Below are 21,029 nucleotides of genomic sequence, written 5' to 3'. Positions count from 1 at the left end.
GTCAGGCCTTTACCTGAGGAAGGAAACAAAGTCTGTGATCAGAGTAACGAGAACAAGGAACTAGAGACGCGCTCCCCGATAACGTTAGTTTTACCACAAGACGTTACCCAGGACCTCTGACTGCGGTAACACCACACAGCACCTCAGCCCAGTGACCAAAGCTGGAATTTAAGGCTACGCCTGCGCTAAGCAGGTTACTGCCGGAGGCTTGCGGCTTCTCTTATCCGCAGCCTGCCGCACGCCACAGATCCGTATCGAGAAGGCAGCACGGCGCCTGACGCTCCCCGCTCCGAGCCTGACGAGAAGAGTGTCAGGGCGGGAAGCGGGCCAGCAGCGGCAGAGCCCCGCTGGCAGCCTCGGAGGCGGGGGAGCCGCCGCCTTGGCCTGCTTGCCTCCGCCGGAGCCCCCGCGATCCCGGGGAGCGGGGCAGGCCCGCGGCCGAACGCTGCGGGGCCGCCGGGAGGGGAGGTGGTCAGGGCAAGGAGCGGTGCCGGCGGGCTGGGCCCCGGCGGGTGGCGGGGGAGCGGGCCCGGGCGGCGGGGACGGCGGGGCCGCGCCGGCTCACCTGGGGGAGTGGGAGGCCTGACTGACCTTCCGCGCTTTACGGCCGCCAGCCGCGGCGCGACAGCCGCCCCTGCGTGCTGCGTCACCTGCCCGGCGGCCAATCCCCAAGCCCGGCGGTGGGGGGGCGTAACCGAGCGCTGCCCCGCCCCTTGCCCCGCCCCCAGGAGGCGGGTGCGACCAGCCTGAAGAAATAAACTACAACAAGTAAAAACCTGCAGACTCTTTTTATTAAATTCTCCCATTTCATCTGTACAGAAAAAAATGCACATTATTATGTTCAGAATCTCAGTAACATCTCAAAATTACACAGCATGGACATGTAAAAAAAACCCAAAAACCAAAAAACAAACCAAAACAAGGACCGGCCAGGATTTATACACAGAAAGGGAAAACAATTTACAAAAAAAAAAAAAATCTCGTTAATGTCACATTTAAAAATAAAAAAAGAAAAGAGACTAAGTTCAAACAGCTTCTGCTGTACAATAGGAATCCGCTGGGTCTGTTTTGTACACTGTGGGGGGAGGCCTGCAGCGCCATCCCGAGGGGGACGGACGGGTGTGCTGGGGTACCCCCTTACCTCCCCAAAAAACCCGGCTCTGGTTTCTCCGGTACGCTGCCCAGTTCGGCACAAACATCCGTCACAGCTGCTGATCACCTCCATTCGGCACGAGCGTCTACGGCCAAAAAAGTCACACCTTTCCCTTTCCCCCTAGTTCAGTATTTCCAAGGCGAGAGCTACGCAAGCACTTCTACTCAGTAAATACAGGGGCGGCAGCGGGGTGGGATTTCGGGGTGCAGCGATTCACCCAGGAAGGGATCTTCTGCTTTTGGTCAGCTATGGAATGAAATTCGGGTGTTGTGGAAGGAGAAAACAGCCATCTGCCTCTGGCCAGCGCGTGGCAAGATGTTACAACTCCTCCCTGTCCCATCCAGGCAGCATTCAGGAACTCGACAGAGCGGGTACGATGCAGAACTCCACCCGTACGGGACAGAAACAGCGATACCAGCTGAATGCTTTCCCCTACGCGTGTGATTTGGGTCCCCTCTAACCACGATTCATCAGTGGAAGTGAGCCGGCAGGTTTGGCCTCCAAGCAGGGAGACCGCACAAAGGTCAGTACCTGGGAGCTGCCTTGAAGATTTTGAACCCCATGACTAAGAATGTACTTTCATACAAACCGACACGACAGCTGTTCGAGTCCACAGAGCTATATTTTAAATAGGGACCGAAGTGCTAGGTGAAATCTTCTGGTTTCATATCACACTCATGCACTCTCACACACCTCAAAACTACCTTTTTTTAAAACAAAACTGATAAAGTAAAAAAAAAAAAAAACAAAACAAAACCACAAAACCACTACAATCTTCTTACAACTAAATAACAAAGTTGTGTTTTAACAGAAGTGGCCGTCCAACTTGAACACAACTCCTCTACAACATTATGGGATTCGAGTGATCCCTCCGGCTTGTCACATTTCTCCCCTCTGTGCCCACCCACAGTTAGTTTCTGTACTTGCATTCACTCCTCTCCATTATTTTTCATACAATGCGCTTACTGTGGATTCTTTCAGAGCAAGATTGATTATATTCGCATGGATTTAAGTGTCAGATTCTGGGTGAAATGCTTAAATTTTGTTACAGAGTTATCTGAACTTCATTAGGGCTTTTCCAGCCCTTTGCATGACACAGACACGCGGGTACTCAACTCAACTCGCTGGACAGTACTTGAAGCGCCAGGAATTCTGTTCCACCCAGACGAGTTACTCCAGCAGCCTGAATGACAGAGGTGAGGCAGGAGCATCCCAAGTTGAAACTCAGCAAAAGGACTCGATTAGACCCACTAGGTAAACAATAAATAAGCTCATTAAAGTCAACAAGAATGAACACTAACAGGCTAGCAGGAGTGAAGTAACAAGGTGCACATCATGCACAGACCCCTCACCCATGTCATCTAAACATGTGCCATCACTTAGAAAACATAACTTGTTAACCCTTCCAGCAGCAGGAGGGAAACTGAGAGCTGCATGCCTTGCTAGGTCCCAGTCATCTACCCCTTCCATACATCCCCACGAGCATCAGCACCACCATGTCTAGAATAAGCTCTCCAAGAGAAGGTTTTGTGATGACGAGAAAACGCAAACACACCCCCGCCTCCTGAATTGCGTTCTGTGGAAGGCAGCCTTCTCCACCGAGAGGCAAGGGTCATGAAGAGGAAGGAATACCCCAGGTTCTGCCCCACCAACACTCTTCTCTTGGCTGACTGCAGCTATTTCTAGCACTCTCGATTAGATCAGAGAAGTTAAAAAGCCTTCCTCAAGTTCAAGGCAACTGCAGTGTTTGTAACAACCGTTTCTTTCTTTCCCCGCAATGGAAAATGGTTACCTGCCCGCAAGATGTTGTGTTGGCAACAGCACAAGCAGGTTATTTTTGGAAGAGTACTTGTGTGGGTTTCTGTGCTTTTGAGACCTCTAGATTTCTAGGTATACGTGAAAAGGAGGAGGATGTTTCAAGACTGGGACCGGTAGATTTCTAGTCACGAAAAAAGCAAATTTGGTCGTTAGCAGTGGCAGGAGGCCCCATTTTAAAACGTGAAGAGATAACGATGCTCAATGATAAAATGGCCTGCACCCTTTGCCAGTGTCTTACCTTTGAAAGGTGGGTCTGTGCCCTTACAGTGACAAAGGGCATCTGAGGGAATCATGCGGAAATTTATTTAGTATACTACTTTGCTTCAGAGGGCCTCCAGACACATCCCAGAGCACTCACACTGAAACCAAATTCCCAGGTGAGCCTGCGGACACAGTCAGAAACACCACCAACCACAGACTAACACCACCGTAGACCACAGACTCCTAACGCAGCACTCCAGGCACCCTTACCTTAACCTTCTCTGAATTAAAAAGCAAAAAAACCCAGAAAGCCTTGTATCTGAAAGTAAAGAAAGTCACCTTCAGAGCTGAACAGGGTTTACATTCAGAACTATGGCTACAAATCTACAATTTTCACTGTAATGTCTTCTGGAATTTAGTGGAAGATGCTATTTCTAGACAATAAACCATCTAATTAGGCTTTTCAAGCTAATCAGGTTACAAAATGCCTTTTCAAAAAGTCACAACAGTTTAAAAAAAGCCCTCCGATAGCAATTTAATTATGCCTGATAGACATTTTGAGAAGCAGGACTTGTGCCAAGCAAGCAAGGCTGCACAAAGATCCCACTTCCTTTGCCGGCAGCTCTGCAAACACACCCGTCTCTGCAGCAGTAATTTCAGCACTCTGTCAAGTGAAACAATGTACACTTACAATCGCCAAACTAACATTTGTGGTGTTATACACCTGTGCTACCTTGAGAGACGCGATCAACCATTCCTCTTCTGCTCTGCTTCACATTGACAGAGGGCCAGTTAAGCTCCGTTAGCACCAGGGAAGAGGGGTGAGAGAAAGAATTCAGGCCTAATTTCTGTTCTACCTAACCACTTAACTGCAATCCTACCATGCACTAATTCTCCACTGAACCTTCACTGCTCAGACTTTTGCTACTGCTTGCCTCATGTTCATAATACTTTGATATAAAACCAGAAGTGTTTGTGAAAGATTCACTAGCACAGCAAGTCTAAAACCGTATCACTAATAGTTTGCTGTCCATCCTCAGAGTGGGATGAAGGTACGTTTGCAAAAAGCTTCAGCTGCAGCAAAAGCTCACAGTATTTTGTATACGCCATTCTGTACACGCAGCATCATCAGAATCAGCTGGTCCACGCTCCCAAAGTGTCTCAAAACCACCTCCACTGTTCTTTTAGAGAACAATGCGGAGAACTGGAAATGTCAGGTCTTACCTAGCAGCGCACTAAGTGGGAAAATAAAGTTATGGTTCAAGCATCAGCCTAAGTTGGACAGTTTCAGGCACGTGATTTTTACCGCACCACACGCAAGTGAGCACATCTAGAAGGCGAATAAAGGATATCCTACTGCACACACGGACTCTCGTGCAGTCGCTTCTCGATTTCACCAGTGGACTCAATGTTTCAGCCAAAGCACGTGGCTTATGACCTCCATGCCTCCTTGTACTTGAGGAACGATGATGGTAAGAAGAGGCCACAACTACTGGTGCAGCTTTTCTAAAACACCTTTGGGCTCTCGGGTGTGAGTATCAGGTTCTGGAAGTGTAACTATCTATAGCGTGAGTGCACACACTGATGGTAACAATGTGAAAGCTACTTCCCTTAAAGATCCAGATGTTTCTGCCTTTCATACAGCACTATCATCCTCCCATTCACTCCCGCTTGGCCTTCTGGACCAGCACCCGTGTCCTACATCCCAGGAAATGCCAGTTGCTATCACTATCAATTGTAGTTGTGGAAACAAAAAAAACACTCTTCAGTGCTACCATTGAAACCATTAAGACCCAGACAGGCCAGTTACAAACCACTGCACTAGCCCACAAACAACCATTTTACAGATAGAGCACGTTGAGTGTTCAATTGCTTTCTGCATCACTGACAGAGCACTGTATTGCCAGCGTGTCAATACCATCTGTAGGTAGTTAATTCAGAAGGATAGTAGCTTAGCAGCAGCGAGGTAAAATAAAAGGAGTGTTAGAATTTTACTGCATCATCGCTAATAAAAAAGTTGACCGAGTAACTGATCAGGGCACTTAATGCCTGCTGACAGCAGCACTGTACACTGACAGGCTCTACATGCCTCACGTCTACACCATGTCTTTAATCTACTGAAATACAAGTTGTACAGCTCACATGAGTATTTGATCCTGGTCAGTATTTTATTCTATCTTGTGAGTGGCAGAGGAAGAAAGGGAGGACATCTTTTCAGCCAAAAAAATCCACAGTCACAAAAGCAGGATATTCACTAGAAGATGACACCAGTGACTGGTGTCTTAGGTTGTCCAAGACTATGCTCTGAAGATGCTTTACATTAAGATGAGCAAGATGTCCAAAACAAGGCCAACTGTGGTGTAAGATGCAATTTACCCTTTAATTTCCTGCCTCAATTTCACCCAGCCACAGAGGATGACTAGATTTCAGTATGAACCATTACCTAAATCATATAGTCGGTATGCAGATATATGTCTTTCTTTAAAAATTTACTTAAAAACTGCTTGAGCTGCAGGTCGTATCAGTCTTATTTGGAGAGTGAAGGCAGTTCCAACAGTACAATAGAGACTTGTCTACAGGCAGGTAAACGAGAGTCTGCTAACAAAGGGGTAACAAAAGCTGCTGGCTGGGCTGCCAATGTTGCACACAAACTTTCATAGGATGAAGATGCTGTGGATGAGATCCAGGATGGGAAAACTGAGCCAACACCTGCTGCTGTTCTAATTTTTTTTTTTTTTTTTTTATTCTCCTCTCACAAGAGGGGGTGGGTAGACTATACAGAGGAGGGCTGTACAAAACTGGGCACTGGGCAGGCATTTCTTCAGCAGGCAATCCAGGCTCTACCTGTCCTTGAGCTCTCTTGTCACCCGCTTGGTGATGCGTCCACACATCAGGCCGATGAGGAAGAGTACACAGATGCCGACCGTGATCACAGATAGTATGTAATTCTTGGACGGAGAGGTCATAACTTGCATGGCAAGGTCAGAAAAGCCTTCCGCTGGGGCAACCTGGAGGCGAGAAGGGAATAAATGAGCCAAGCTGCGCTTTCCACGCGACCCTCAGCCTTGGCATTTATCAGGTTTAGTCTCCAGTACCGCTATTGCCTCCTGTCATTGTCAGACTTGGCCTGAACCACAAACCACCAGGCCTGCAAGGATTCATCTGAAGGAACTGCTGCTCAGGAGACAGCTTTATAACAGGAAGTTCTGCTGACCCTATTTCATTGCCCCAGACCTTCTCTACAGGAGACCAAACCCTGCGTGCACAAAAGACAGTTTAATTCTGCACTGTTGAGGATGCATCCCAGACACTGAGAGAGTAACATATACAAGTTCAAAAAAGACGACCTGATTTCAATTTTTCTGGGCCGAACTCAAAATGCTAAGCTTCATTCAGAGACAAGAATTTGATTACAGTTGAAGTTTTTCATAAATAGCCTGCAACAGAAAGATCCAATGCAAAAAAAAGGACGTCCTTTACATATTCACCTTTGCGGCATAGCTCCACATTTCAATACGATCATTAAGGCGTTTCTTGCATTCAGGCTGCAACCTCACACGCTTATCTTCCAGAGCTTCCATTAAGCATGACATTTCTGTAATGCACAGAAGATGGTGTTTAAAATAGAAACAGTGGCTTCAACAACATGCTACGGAACGGCTGCTGGAAAGGGACACTTCAATTCTCATAAAGGCTGACGATTACATAGCTTTCTAAACAGACCAGCCAGCCTGACAGACTATATACAAAGCCCTGTTGTACCCTTGAAGCTAGCAATTTCACTAACATTCATGATTAATATTGCATTTTGAGGCACAAGGAATTTTGACTTCCAAAGAGAAATTACAGCACCTATCCAAGACGTAATTCGTGTGATTCATGTGAGATTTTATAAAGTCTTACAAATTTGCACCTTCAATGAGCCGTACTCTAAATTCTGTGCCACTACCCTTTAGAGAGAATTAAGATCAAATTCAGCTCAGGAAAAAACACAGTGTTATCTCCTCAGGCTTGTGAGGAGTTTCTTTTGATCAACAAAATGTTTTGGAAAGGTTTAACTTCCTGAGTTTTCACAGAGTCCTGTGAAAAGGAAATGGGATTACAATGTTCTGGGTGCCTACGGAGTGGCTTGGCTAACCCATAAGCTCTTTTACATGCTCATATGAGACACTGACATAAAATTTTGTATTTTATACTTATGCTGTCTTACTTGAATAATCCCTAATTGGATGCTTTCTGCTTTGCAGTGAAGAGTTATTTTGTTCATAGCAAACAGGCTGCAAACTTTAAACTAACTCCAGACTTTTTAAACACAATTGTCAGTTCAAACACTCAGAGGCACATCCCTCTCTAAGCTACCGACTTCTGCATACCTTCAGTGCAAACACGTCAGAACACACATCAAAAGAATTATGACAAAACAGGAATAAAGGATATCCAGAATTTCACAAAGGCATCCAGTAACCAGCACGAAAGATAACGATCAGGAAAATACTTGGCTGCTATTTTTAATGGCAGATAAACTCAGAAAGATGGGAAAGTTCAGAACTTTTTTTTCCCCACTAGCTTTCCTTAAACAGCCATACATACTATCCAGCTAGCTAACGTAATAGCAGTAACAAAGTGCAAGAGCTTGACCTCAAACAGGAAAAGAACGGGTTAGGAAATACTTAAACAGATGATGTTTCAAGTGGTGTGAACCTGCTGAACTCAGTCTTGGAAGACTTGGAACAGTTGATGAAGTCTCAAAGCCTTTAGCTGCTATGTGAACTTAGAAAGTGTGGTAAAGATTACCTACCCTCTGTAATACTGGAAAAGAAAAAACTGGTATGTTTAAGCAGAGAAGGGAAAAAAAAAAATCAAAGGACTTCAGTTTAATTTTATCTGTCAAAAATACTGAAACAAAGAAACCAACCATGAACAAAGACTGACACAAAGACAGAAGGACCAAGGGGATTAGCTAAGAATGAATCTTGTGAAACCAAACTGATTTGCTTCTGTAAGAGAAGCAGCTTAGTTCTAGGGAAGCTTTTGATACGGTCTGATATAACATTGTCACAAGTAACCTTGGGAGCTGTATCTTGTGTGAAGCTGATACAGGGTGGGAGATAAGCCTCACTGAAAAATGAGTCCATGTACTTCAGTCCATGTGTATTAAGAGCTCATTTTCAATGGGAATTAACCGAGGGATTTCATAGAAGGGTTACGGATCTGGTATCACACACTATCATCAGTAATCATACGAATGATGGAACATAAGACTCATTAAATTTGCAGATAAGGCTGCAAGGATATTATATCAGGATTGAAGAACAGGTCCTGCCTTGGACACAAGGAAGGACTTCTTGATACCTATCTTCTAGTGGCATCTACCACCTCTGCAGCTGTTCCACCTTATTATCTGCAAAGGGCTGGTGGAAATACCTTGTACTGAAGATAATGCTGGTAAGAAAATGGAGCTTAAGGCGCTCAGGACAGAGGTGATACGAGAAAAGCACGAGCACTTACGGCGTCCTCTCCCTGGTGGAATGGCAGCACAGTGGTGTTTGATGTCTAGGGCACAGGCTGTGTGGAGCACTGGGTCAACAAATATATCTGCTTTGCTTTCCTTCAGCATGTTGAGCACTTCCTGGGGAGGGGGAAATTAAAAGTACATCTCAAAAAAAAAAAAAAAGGAAAGAGAACAAAATTCATACTGCTCAATGTTTCCGAAAGGTGCATCATCTTTTTAAATCCAGGATCATGAGAAAAAACTTCACTGTCCCTGGATGAGGCTATGAATGATGGTTTAGGCTGGATTAAGATTAGGCTGGTTTTTAAGGGTTACCGTAGTTATGTTCACTAAAATACCCATATTAATCTAAAATACAAAGTCAATATGCCAGGGTTATTTCAGTTCTAACTGAAGTAAGGTGCCATAGCCATGGGGCAATTCATACAGCCCTTGATCATAGCCAGTGCCTAGGCCATACCCAGCACTCAGGAAGCCTGCAACGGAGACAGCAACAGAAAACAGATTAGTAACAAGAAACTTTGGCAACCATAATCAAGAAAGGATCCAAGCCCGGAATTGCAAAGGAGGCATTGTCGGCACAATTTTCACTGGCAAATTGAAATGGAATTGAATCGCTGCAGGCCAGAACTGAGATGTGTACGGAAATTTGCAGAGCTCTGGCTTCATACTAGCTAGAACATGGCCTGGGCTGTGATCTGGAAAAATCACAGACTTCTGCAGGGATGGGATGCCTTTTAGAGCACATTCAATTTACTTCCTTTACCTTCTTGCACATTTCAGTTTTTATTTTCAGCAGATTCACTTTCAGACATTCTTCCACCTGCCCAGTCTGCTCCTGAGCTGCTGCTTCTTCTGCACACAAGCTGGAAATCTATTTTGAAAAAGGTATTTTAACATAAGTAGATCACAACAATCGTTCTGCCTTTTAGCACATTTATATCTCAATACATTAGTTCATCACAGGGCACAGCTAGAGAAGGCATGATGAGATACTTTCCCCCGCAGAATCCCCAGAGCCAAATGCAGCCTGGCTCATGCAATATGCATACCCTTTGAAACCCAACAGCAAGAAGTCAATATTGCTGTACTGAGGAGGAAGGCAGGGAGGAAAACAGCATGGAAATAATGTTAAGATATGAAATAAGCAATACTTGAGGCATGGCTGATTCGGCTATCCAAAGTGAAAGCTCGGAGATCTGACTGTATTCCAGTTAAGGCTGACAAGACCAGACAACTAACAGACTTTTTTTTACATCAGCAAAGCAGTATTTTTCTGTAGTCACAAATACTGATGAGAACCCAGATGAAAAAATTAACTTCATATTAGCACTGCACAGGAAACTGCAATTCTTGCACACTGGACAAAAGTCACAAGCAGAGAACCTGGCTAGCTAGAAGCAGTTCAAAGGGGGGTTTTTTGTTTCTTTTAATTACCAGGAGAGTTCATGTTTTAAGAAACAAAAATCTGTTACATGAAGGGACTTCATGAAACATGAAGGGAGTTTTCATCCTGAAAAAGTAGCTGCGGAGCTAATTCTCCTACCTCATCAGAACAGTGCATCTGAAGTTGGGGATCCAGCCGATAATCAAGAGCCGATTCCTGGATTATCACTCGAATTTGGTCCTCGCAGTCTGGAGAGAGACGCTATTAAGCGGAGAAAGTCATTAACCTACTCAATGACCTTTATTTTCAGAAATCAATCACCTTGCATTTTAACCTGTGTATTCTGTAATACTTGTATAGGAGCATAAAAACCTCATTTATGTACAGCCTGTTACATACATTGAACACACCACAAGCCCAAGTTTGATTTGTTATTCAGTGAGTGTTGCTCAGCACAGTCTCTCATTTGCATGCACCAGCTCTACTCACCTGATCTGCATACTTCAACTTCAGGCATGAGATGACTTGCCCTTCCAACTCTGTATCATCCTTGGCCCTATTCAGGATATTTTGGCAGAATTTCGGTATGTCTGCTTTGCAGGCCTTCCTGAGCACTGGATTTAAGCGGTAATCTAACCGGGAAAGACGACAGAACTTCATTAGAGTACACATCTCTTCAGATTACAGAACATAACACTGCAAAAGAGATTTGACAGAAATTTCCTGGATGACATCGTACCACCAATAAATTTAATTCTGTGGAAAAATAAAATTCTGTTGTGAAAAAATACTAACTTGTGAGGTAAGACCTTCAGGAATAAAGTGGATCCAATAACGCATGCTGACCCTCAAGAATTTGACTGAATAAAGTCAGTGTGTGCACTGACAACCAGGAAGGAGAATAAAACAAAGCAAATATTCTTTCAGCCATGCAGACCACTCAACAGCTCAGGCAGGCAAGTGAAGTTTTTTTCAGAAGACGATACCTGTGTTCTGTGTAATCTGGCGCTTGGTAATCATCTGCTTGCATTTAGGATCCATCACTTCACTGTTCTTGTTTTGTTTCAAACACTGCAACATATTTTTTGAGTCTGCTTCTGGACAAAACCGCTACAAAAAAAACCCAAAAAACCCAAGTTCCATCACTAAGCACTTGAAAAAAACCCCAGCTATATTCATGGAAGAGAATAACCACCTGCCCAACCCAGAGGTATACAGACACACTCCCTAGCCCCCAACACCTCCTGTTAAAAAGAACAGTGCTACTCTCTAAATTGACTATGGGCATGAATATCTCCGCTTACGGAGTAAGCACTAAGCCGTACAGTCTTGACTGGCTTCTAGGCTCCAGCTTGTGTTGGCAGTATCAAAAGCAATTTGCCTTTATTTTCTATTCTTAAGTTACAGTACACTTTGCAAGAAATACTCACCAGATTAGGTCTCATACCCAACTACTTTTGCTCCCCTTTATTTTGGAAACTAAAAAGGGAATCTTTTAAGTCTATACACATATCGCTGTTCTGCATAAATGCTGGCTGGACAAAGTGACAGGTAAAGACTTCATTAGTAACACTCAGGACAAAGTAAGACCACACAGAACGAGAAAGCAGAGAACAGTTCACTGATACTAATTTGCCCGTTCCTGCCCTGAGTTAGATAGTCAAAAGTGAACCAGCTTACCCAAAATTCAGACCAAGGTACTAATTTCTTTTGTCAGAAACTAATTCTGTGGGTGTAAGATAAGGCTGTCGCACTTTCTAATCCTCACCATTTTGGTGAGATTACAGGTCTTTTTTCAAAAGCATAAGTCTGTACTGGAGAGCAATAAATTCCCAAGATGTTCTGCTTCGGCCACCGTATGGAGCCAGGGTACTGCATACAGACCACACATACTAGTGTTGCAGGGTCTGCAATTCTGGCTACTGTGCAAGAGTGCCTTGTATTAACATTCACTGCTGCTTTCCACGTGGTACCACTTTAAGCCAGCATTTCTAATTTTAAGTTTTGCATGATTTCGCCTGCTTTATCAGTTTGATGAAAGTCTGTGTGCACCAGGTCAGCAGGAAACTGAAGATGTTGCTCCTCTCTGTAATCATAACTTCTTCACCTTTGCTAAAAGCCAATCCAAATCCAAACCCAACTGGATGAAAACTGTATTAGAAGCCTCAGCACAGACTTCCTCCTCAATTGTGCTGGCAGTTGGGAAGACAAATTTACTAGTGCACAGGCTTTGATCAGATATTTGGAGGAAGTAAAGTTGAAAGAGAAGAGCCCTGAAGAAACCTCAGCCTGATTCAGAGTTAAGAAACGGATTACTTTGCAAAAAAGCAATCATACTTCTGAAACAACACAGTAGTCTTGTAACAAGCCTTTATGGGAAGCTCAAAATCAACAGAGCTCTTATATCCCAACCTCACCCTCTTAAATCAGCACGCTACCATTACCTTGATCATCTGCTTGCAGACCCTCATGAGCGTGTAGTCCAGTTCTGGATCCATCATCTCTGTCTCCTGCAGTTTAAACACCTTCTGGTGGCACCGGGTACTCAACTGCTTCTTGATTTCTTTCAAGCATTCAATAATCTACAACACAGTATTACAACCATAACGGACACATTGTTGATATCATTCTGACATATGCTGCTCAAAACGCACAGCTATGTGTTCCCCTAATGGCTATCTTCACCTGATCTGTGCAGTTAAGTTCCCAATGCCCAGATTTTATCAAAAGTCATTACCAATGCTTATTTCCAGGACTTGCTTTAAGCTCATCTTTTCTCACAAAGATTTAATGAGATGAAGAGGGTCACCGGGACTTACTCCAAAACCCCAAACCTCATCTTGCAGACATTATGCTTAAGAAATCTCCAGCAACATTTGCAGTAACCAGCTGCTAATAGCTCAAAACTAGCATTAACTGAAGAATGAAGTGCTCACTGCATTCACCCAGTATTAGTGCTTGTAAACCAGTGGGAAAAAAAAAATTTAATGTTCCAAAATACTGCCAAAAGATTTCAGTGATATCAAAATGAAAATCTAAAGCTGCACTCACAGGTGGCAAAAGTGTTCTTCAAAAGTTTTCTGAAATGAAAGTACAAATTAAATTGTAAATTATTAATAAAATCCATTACCTGAGCATTGCCATAGGGCACGTTTTGGCAGTAATTCTTGATGTCACTTTTACAAGCCTCATACAGTTCTGGTTCAAGTCTGATATCCTCGGTCTGCAGGATAAATTACAATATAAACTTTTAAGTAGGACTCTAAAGACTATTTTACTTTGTTAATCTATTAACTAGAGCCCTCTACTCACAAAAAGCAAGCAACTCTCACAACAGGCAGGTCAGTTTCTTTGAATTTAAGAGTCTTGGGTGTGAGAAGTGGTGTTAGTGGGAAATCAACTTTGCAAATCCATGCAGTGGATCAGTTGGCTTTTTACACTGAAGAAAGGGCTTAAACCAGTTTGTCCAAGACAACTAAAATCTTTTCATGTGAAAGCTAAAGGACATATCAATAGCCACCCATCTATTGGGTGATCTGGAGGATGTGAATGAAGTTTCCTGCTTTTAGTGATGCCCAGCATGTGAATTCTTCCATACAAAGGCAAAAGCGCTGCCTCTTCTGATATGGGCCTACTTAAGGTGAAGCTTTAACACTCAAACAATATCTACTGGACAAAGACCTTAAGAGTTTAGTTCTGCAAGCACTGCAGCAGGAAGCTGAGAGGCAGCCTTGCCTACCAGAACAAATGCTACTCCTATTTATCCACTGAGCAACTTAGAGCAGCTGGAGTCAAGTTGCTTCATCTGTGCTTGTTTCCTCAGTCTGTAAAATGACGCTTTTATTCTCTCCTAGAGGACTTCAAGGACATCAGCATGTGTAGCACATTGCTATCTAACACTAAACATAATCACTTCTAGCTGAAATTCCAATGACCATTTAGCTTGCCTTAGCCTTCATGACACTATATTTAAAGCATTAAAAGTAGACAATCATTACTTTCACCGTGAAGGGCAATTGAGCCTCGTGTTGTAAGAAGAGTGGAAAAAATAAATTAGATACATCTTACAAATGAGCTTCCTTTTTTTCCAGGGTGGACAAATGAGGAAGCTTTAATTGAAGGACCTCGCTAGAAGAGCGGGCAGATCAAGAGTTTCATGCATGTTTACCATCTCTAGCTCCTCAACACGCAGCTGTTTGCGGCACTTCAGAGAGACCCTGTGCTCCTTGGCATCCTGCAAAGTATCATTGCGCACAGTTGTGCTCAGACAGATCACTACATCCACCCTGCAGAAAAGAAAACAGCTTTTTACTCACATACCCTTCACTTAGACCAGCCAAGATTGGTGTTGGATCACCACATCAGAGAAACCGACTCCAAGAACCCAAACACAACATAGAGTCCTTGTGCATCTGTGCTTACTTCTAGCCTGGGTACAGCTCTATGTAGAGTAACTGGATCACAGTTAAAAGCTAAATCTGATGCTATCTAATTGGAGTCTAGATCAGCAGACAGGAAGATATTCAAAATCCCACCACACTCCTGCCCAGCAAGACCTGTGCTCTTCAGTCATGTGAGCACTTTAGAAAAGCTTCATCTCAGAAACAGATGAAGGTGAATACCTACATGGCATTACAAGCAATCCTTTTGCATTATGGGAAGGGCATTTATATCATAAAATGCAAATAGTCTTGCTATCCACGAACAGGATTGACCTTGGGTGTAATTTAGCCTTACGTCATTGCAGTAGGCCATAAAAAAACCCCCTTATACCAAAATGAATAAACCAGCTAAGACAAGTGGGATATTTTCCCTTCCCAGATCAGCAACTGGAACAACGGTAGCCTGCATCTTAGAAGACGATGAATCTAGCAAGGATATAAAACATCCCAGGACATGCAGTCCACTAATCGTAATCATTAGCTATTTTCAGAGCACAAAGAATAAAGAGGACAAGCTTGTATGCAAGAATAAAGCAAAAGAAATTTTAAAGAGGCAGGCAATGCCTCTACCTTAAGCATGTGCAGAATGCAGTCACTAACACACACAAAATAATCAGCCTTTAAAGGAAGCCCAGCTTTTTCTGTCCGATCATGAAATATCCTGTAACTTTATTATATATTTATACAATCAGATTGCTGTTTGGTCAGGTGCTACATACTTTTTTTTGATGTTGGGGCAAAGTTTCAGCACATCCTCCTTGCAAGCCATTTTAAACTTGTATGAGAACCTAAAATCTTTCATTTGAACCTGCAAGAGAGAAATGAGGAAAAAACCCCTTTGGTCACCTGGAGGAAAAAAAAATGAAAAGTGCTGCCCAAAAGAACACTTGTTGAATCATACAATCAGCAAATGCTTTTGTCCACAACTTATTAATGGGGAAGCAAGGGGGACGCTGCACTGCTGAAGAAGCTGGGACCCTATCTACCATACGCCAGGAAGGAAGAAGGGCCTGAAAATAAATCATCTCCAGAAGTGACCATTTATGACCAGGCATGTGAGTACAACTGTCTGAATTCACAAGAGCACTTTAAATACAGTGGGAAATCAATCTCAAAGAAGGAGGCGTTTTATAATTAGCTAATTCCTGTCAACACCCTCAACAAACAGAACAGGCTTCCATTGATAGCAGAGAAGAGCGCTGCTTACCAACTGGAAATGAGTAACTCCGATCGCACATTTTTCATTCATTTCCTTCTGGTGTTTGTTCTGTATTAGACACTCCATCAGGTCCCCAGAATCAATCTGGTTATCTGCAACCTCCTGAAGAAGAGATGAAAGGCTTAAAAATGAGCTACTCTTACAAGTCATGATTTTTATGCTCCTTTAGCCCACTGTGACCAGGAAATAATGGAACTTGCAGTCCCACACTCTACTGTGAGCTTACACTCACCGTTAACTGACCACCCTAGAGCTGTACCACACAACTATATTTATAGATATAGTTCAGAAAAGAATCATCTCAGGCACATGCACACAGACTCAGGAGAACATACTGCAGAGACTCAATGCTTATATGAAGTATTACAGTTAGGTGCCTTCGTTGCTATTTAACTACTCAATCCCAGAGCAATGTAAGAAGTTATTTCAGCAATGCTGAGCAGCTGCACAGAGTGGAGTGGCTAGACACACTGCCTGCGGGCAAGGGGGAAGGAAAAAAGTTGAGGTTTTAATCCACTGTAAAAAGTGATTCTTCCAATTACAGGGCAATTTTCATCTTTAAACCTCTAGCTTTTGTGCTAGGGCTCTCACAACAGCAGAAGTACTAGATGGAACTAAGAATTTTTGTTTTAAGGTTGTTTTTTAATTAAAGACTTTTATAACTGCTTACCTCTGATTTTACTTTTGAACTGTAGCAAGTACACCAAGAAGTAATACTAAAAACCTCTAACCTTTCCCACACAGTGTTTTTTTCCCCCAAAGATATTCACACTGTTACAGAGCACTCACATGACAGAACGTCTGGATAATGGGCTCACACGCTCTCATCAGCAAGGCTTCAATTTGAATGTCCTGCAGAAAACATGCAATATTTCATTTTCACAGTGAATGGACAAGAAAAAAGACCCTGAAAAAAAAACTGTGATAACAAGTTAAACTCAACCGAGTTTACAGGGTTTTGAAAGATGCAATCCAGACAGCTTTGCCCTTCAGTTCTGGAAATTCTAGGGTTCACTCTTGCCAACAACATGGCAAATACAAGCCAAGCCTTCCAGCTTAAGGGAAGAGCCTGGTCTCCACAGAAACTCATTGCTTGGATATTTCAGCCAACCTTCTCTGAACTGGATGCTACAGCACTAGAAATCACCTTACACCTAGGCAGGAGTTAAAGATTAACGATAGTTTTGAGCAAATCATTTTGTAACCACTGGAAGGAAGCTTTCCCTAGGGTACACTGTAAATTTTAAGAGATAGAGGGAACAGTTTGGGGCAAGATAGTCAAATATGCAGCTTCATAAAATAAAGCTGCTGACCTCACTGAAAACCTCTAATGATGCACCTGACAGTTACTCCTTGCAAAATTTTTGGGACAGGGGAGGGAAGTTGCAATATGGTACTCAAAACTACTTGCAAGCAAGACCGAAAACGAAGTCCCGTGACGTATCTTGACTTGTACTACAGGTAACTGGGTTACCTGTGCAAGAAATCTTAGCTTCAGTACCATAACCGATTTTAAGCAGGAGAAATGTCATCACCAGCCTAAAATCCTGAACCACTGTTCAATTCTCTTCCTCAAGAACCCCACATGGAAACTTAGATTGTACGAGGTAGAATGGATGGTCTCTGCTTGATCCCAGAGAGCTGCATTTCTGCAGCTACTCTAACCACACTTTTTTCCAATCGCTATCAAAGTGACATGCTTAACTAGACATGCTCAACTATTCCTTTCATCCCAGGCTGCAAACTGCTCACCTCAGACTCCAGCTCAGTGAGGTTTCCCACTATGTCTCTGCAATCAGGCACCAAGTCATCAAGATGGTCCTGAAGGCATTCCAGCTCCTACAAAAACAGACATTTTAGTGTGCGATCCAAGAACTCAATTTGAAAATTTAGGCTTAAAATACTGTAACGCATGTGAAACTGCCCTCCTCCTTGTAAAGTCCTAAGTCTCATTTAATCCCACTCCTCTACTGGCACTCCTGGAACACATACACGCAGTAGTGATTGAGAATGTTGGTCTAGGATGTTACTGCTTGTTCTCAAAAGTGGCATGATGTGCTTTCACTTCTGGAATACCATATTTAATTTGCCCTTCACATAACCTTAATGAGAGGTTAATTACCCAAACTACAACCTATGATGGGCACTTCAAAAACACAATGGTGTATGCTCTACTGCCTCTGCTGTTGAATGGCTCCTCCCCTACAGCTATGCTAGGGCACAGCAATTTAACATGAAAGTATTTGTTGAAAAACTTTGTTAAGTAGCAGCAGATGTTAGTTCAGTTCTGTATAAACACAGGAAGCATGTCAGTATTTGCCAAATAAAAATGGGATAAAGTTTATGTGGGAAATGTCAAGCTTGTAATAGAATATTACAAATAAGAGTCAGGGTGGGGTGGGGTTGCTTCATTAAAGTCCTTCTTGTTAACTATCCCCTTCCCCCTTCTCATTCCACTACACATTTGAACCTACTGAAGCCATGCAGTAGGTGCAAGGCTTCTTCATATCACCTCTGTCTCTCGGTCTAGCGTAGATTATGTTGCAAACTGCATGCATTTTTAATATATTCTCAGCTATAAAGAGACAGCTAACAACAAATGTCCCTTTGTCCCCTTTTTTGCCCTTCTGTCCTGTTTTTGTTATAGTCCTTTTCATTACAATTATTATTATTGTTAGTATTATATTTTATTTTACTTTAGTTATTAAACCATTCTTATCTCCCCCGCACCCCCCCCCCCCCAAAAAGAGAAATAAAACCCGAGAAAAGACAAGGGATGCACAATGCAATTGCTCACCACCCGCTGACCGATGCCCGAGCAGTGATCCGCCCCTCCCGGCCAACTCCCCCCAGTTTATATACTGGGCATGACGTTCTGTGGTATGGAATACCCCTTTGGCTAGTTCGGGTCAGCTGCCCTGGCCATGCTCCCTCCCAGCTTCTTGCACACCTGCTTGCTGGCAGAGCATGGGAAACTGAAAATCCTTAACTTCAGATAAGTGCTACTTAGCAACAACTGAAACATCAGCGTGTTATCAACAGTATTCTCACACTAAATCCAAAACACAGCGCTGTACCAGCTACTAAGAAGAAAACTAACTCTATCCAAGCCGAAACCAGGACACCTTCCCACCCCTCCAGCTTTGCAAATGAATTAGCAGTGTGACTGTGTACAGTACCTGCCCTGTCTCCGTTTTTTCACTGCACCACTTCCCTAAGTCAATCATGCACTTGTCCTGGAGGGCTGGGTCCAGCTTCACATCCATGGCACGCTGATGGAGGATTCTCTGGACCTCTGCTCTGCACTCTCGTGATAGCTGCAAAGAGGGCAAAGAGCATTTAGCATTTGGGGTCTCTAAATCCATACAATGCAAACAAGATGCTGTCAGGTAAGGTACTGAGAGTGACCACGAATGCCATCAGCAATCCCAGAAAGCACAGTAGTCGTCCTGTACTGCTCAGCACGAGCCTGCTGGGGCCCCCACAAGCGATCCAGGCTCCGAAAGAGTTTGGAGCTCTGTCATTTAGTTTCGATGAAGGCTCCTTTCATTCCACTAAAATAAATTTTATATTCTTAAACCTTCACTTTGCTTTTGAAATGAGATGTGAAAGCAGGTCCCTAGATTATCTGCTGCGCTGCCTCTTTCATTCAAAGCTACAGACTGCTTCTGGAGAAGAAAGTCAAAATAGCTCATGCCCTCAATACCAAAAGGGAAGCCCAGAATGAGGCAATTAGTCCAGCTGTAATTTCTTCTCAGAAATCCCCACTGCAGCACATCAGAGCCAGCATTTGCCAAGACTGAGGAAGAAACAAATTATAGAAAATCAAGGGATATTGGAATGGAGCTTGTCAGACCTAAAATGCACCGGTCGAAGCTTAAGACTTCATACATTTAAAAATCCAAACCACTGGATGTTACCTAGCATTTTCTGCACAGCACTGGAAGAAAGTACAGATCTAACCTCTGAGGAGTTTGCTTTCAAATGCTAAATTTCAAAATGACAGCTGCTCCCTTAGCCTACTTACCACAAGAAAAATACATTTAAAAGCCTTTTCTCTCTCTGATAGATTATTTGCAGGGTGGCTATTGATTTCTTTGGTCAGCATTAATATAAAATAGAATTAAAAACTCTCAACTCAGCAGACGAAGAAACTGCATTAAGAAGAATTATTCCTAAAAGAGAGATGCTTTCAATCAATACTTGACCTCTGCCACAAAAGACCTTTTAAATCAAGCTGCAGAAATTAATTTTTAAGCCAACCCATTGTGTGAACCCACCAACTCCTAGGGGCTGTGTACACTACAGCGCCCAAAGAAACGGAACCGAGTACCCAGTTGCTTTCGAGGGAGTGCCTTGATAAAGGCACGAGAGGGCAGCAAACTTGAGAAGAATAGCTCTGAACCAAATAAATGTGATTATGGCAGATCTCCAGACTGCAGGGCAGCAAGTCAGATCCCTACTGTCTTCTTTAGAGACAGCATAAGCACATTTACCAGTACTGTACGCTCCAAAGCACTGAAAGGGTGCTTTATATCAATAGGAAGAATTTAATGGAATATAATCTGAAGTTGTACTCAAATCAGAACTTAATTAGAAACAGCCTTGGAAAGCTGGGCTTGGAACTCCTTTTTGCATAAAACCAATTTTGCAGCTATGCTAGCTATCTACAAGGAATCACATTCCTCTTTGGAAAGACAAGGGGGGGGACTTGCACTGTGTCTAAACAGATATACCCAAGTTCTTTGTCAGCACACAGTTCCCCCTGCGGGCAACTGTCACATCTTGATGTGGCTATTTTGCCTTACCAGAACACCACCACAGACCTTCCGGCCACACCTGAGGAGGAGTTGGGCAACCGAAGCAGTGCAAGTACGACCTACAGTAAATGCTTTTAAGTAGCTTTTGTGAGTTCTGGCAGTTCTAGCACAGTATGTCCAACTTCCAAATGTACATGCAACCCTTCTACCACAGATCAAAGAGCAGTAAGTTGCAGTCTAGCACTTACCCTCCTTCCTTGCTCCTCTGTGCGGTACGCATGCCTGTACAAGCAGGAGAAAACAGCCCCTGGAGGCATCAGCTCACTAGTCTCATTCCAGCCATGGGTATGGCAGAGACGGGAGGCATCTCCCTGACACTTGCGGTAAAGGACTGTATCCAATCTGCAAACAGAAAAGTTATCACTAGCACTTTATTCAAACCTTTAATGCTTTTCATATTCTGAAATGCTTCTGAGGCAGAAAAAATCCACTTCAAGTTTCATACACCACCACATCATCCAGCAGCAGTGTCTAACC

At 43.4% G+C, this 21,029-nt stretch overlaps 1 protein-coding gene across 1 annotated transcript in view; it reads right to left on the bottom strand.

Annotated features, from left to right (window-relative positions):
- Positions 1-773: 773 nt before the first annotated feature.
- GLG1 (golgi glycoprotein 1) overlaps positions 774-21,029 on the bottom strand; it is an 88,260-nt gene continuing 68,004 nt past the window's right edge. The window contains exons 11-26 of the mRNA XM_050903724.1: positions 20,741-20,894; positions 18,912-19,049; positions 17,485-17,571; positions 16,522-16,584; positions 15,721-15,834; positions 15,233-15,321; positions 14,240-14,357; positions 13,202-13,294; positions 12,516-12,653; positions 11,058-11,181; positions 10,561-10,703; positions 10,231-10,332; positions 9,451-9,558; positions 8,681-8,801; positions 6,661-6,767; positions 774-6,180 (exon numbers count right to left, since the gene is read on the bottom strand). Of these exons, the coding sequence (XP_050759681.1) occupies positions 6,013-6,180; positions 6,661-6,767; positions 8,681-8,801; positions 9,451-9,558; positions 10,231-10,332; positions 10,561-10,703; positions 11,058-11,181; positions 12,516-12,653; positions 13,202-13,294; positions 14,240-14,357; positions 15,233-15,321; positions 15,721-15,834; positions 16,522-16,584; positions 17,485-17,571; positions 18,912-19,049; positions 20,741-20,894 (1,867 nt within the window). The 3' untranslated portion in view covers positions 774-6,012. The remainder of the gene's footprint in view (positions 6,181-6,660; positions 6,768-8,680; positions 8,802-9,450; positions 9,559-10,230; positions 10,333-10,560; positions 10,704-11,057; positions 11,182-12,515; positions 12,654-13,201; positions 13,295-14,239; positions 14,358-15,232; positions 15,322-15,720; positions 15,835-16,521; positions 16,585-17,484; positions 17,572-18,911; positions 19,050-20,740; positions 20,895-21,029) is intronic.

This window comes from Gymnogyps californianus, chromosome 12, assembly GCF_018139145.2.
Source record: "Gymnogyps californianus isolate 813 chromosome 12, ASM1813914v2, whole genome shotgun sequence".
Lineage (NCBI taxonomy): Eukaryota > Metazoa > Chordata > Aves > Accipitriformes > Cathartidae > Gymnogyps > Gymnogyps californianus.
The sequence above is the reverse complement of the archived record's forward strand: the minus strand, read 5'-3'. Positions and strand labels throughout refer to the sequence as shown.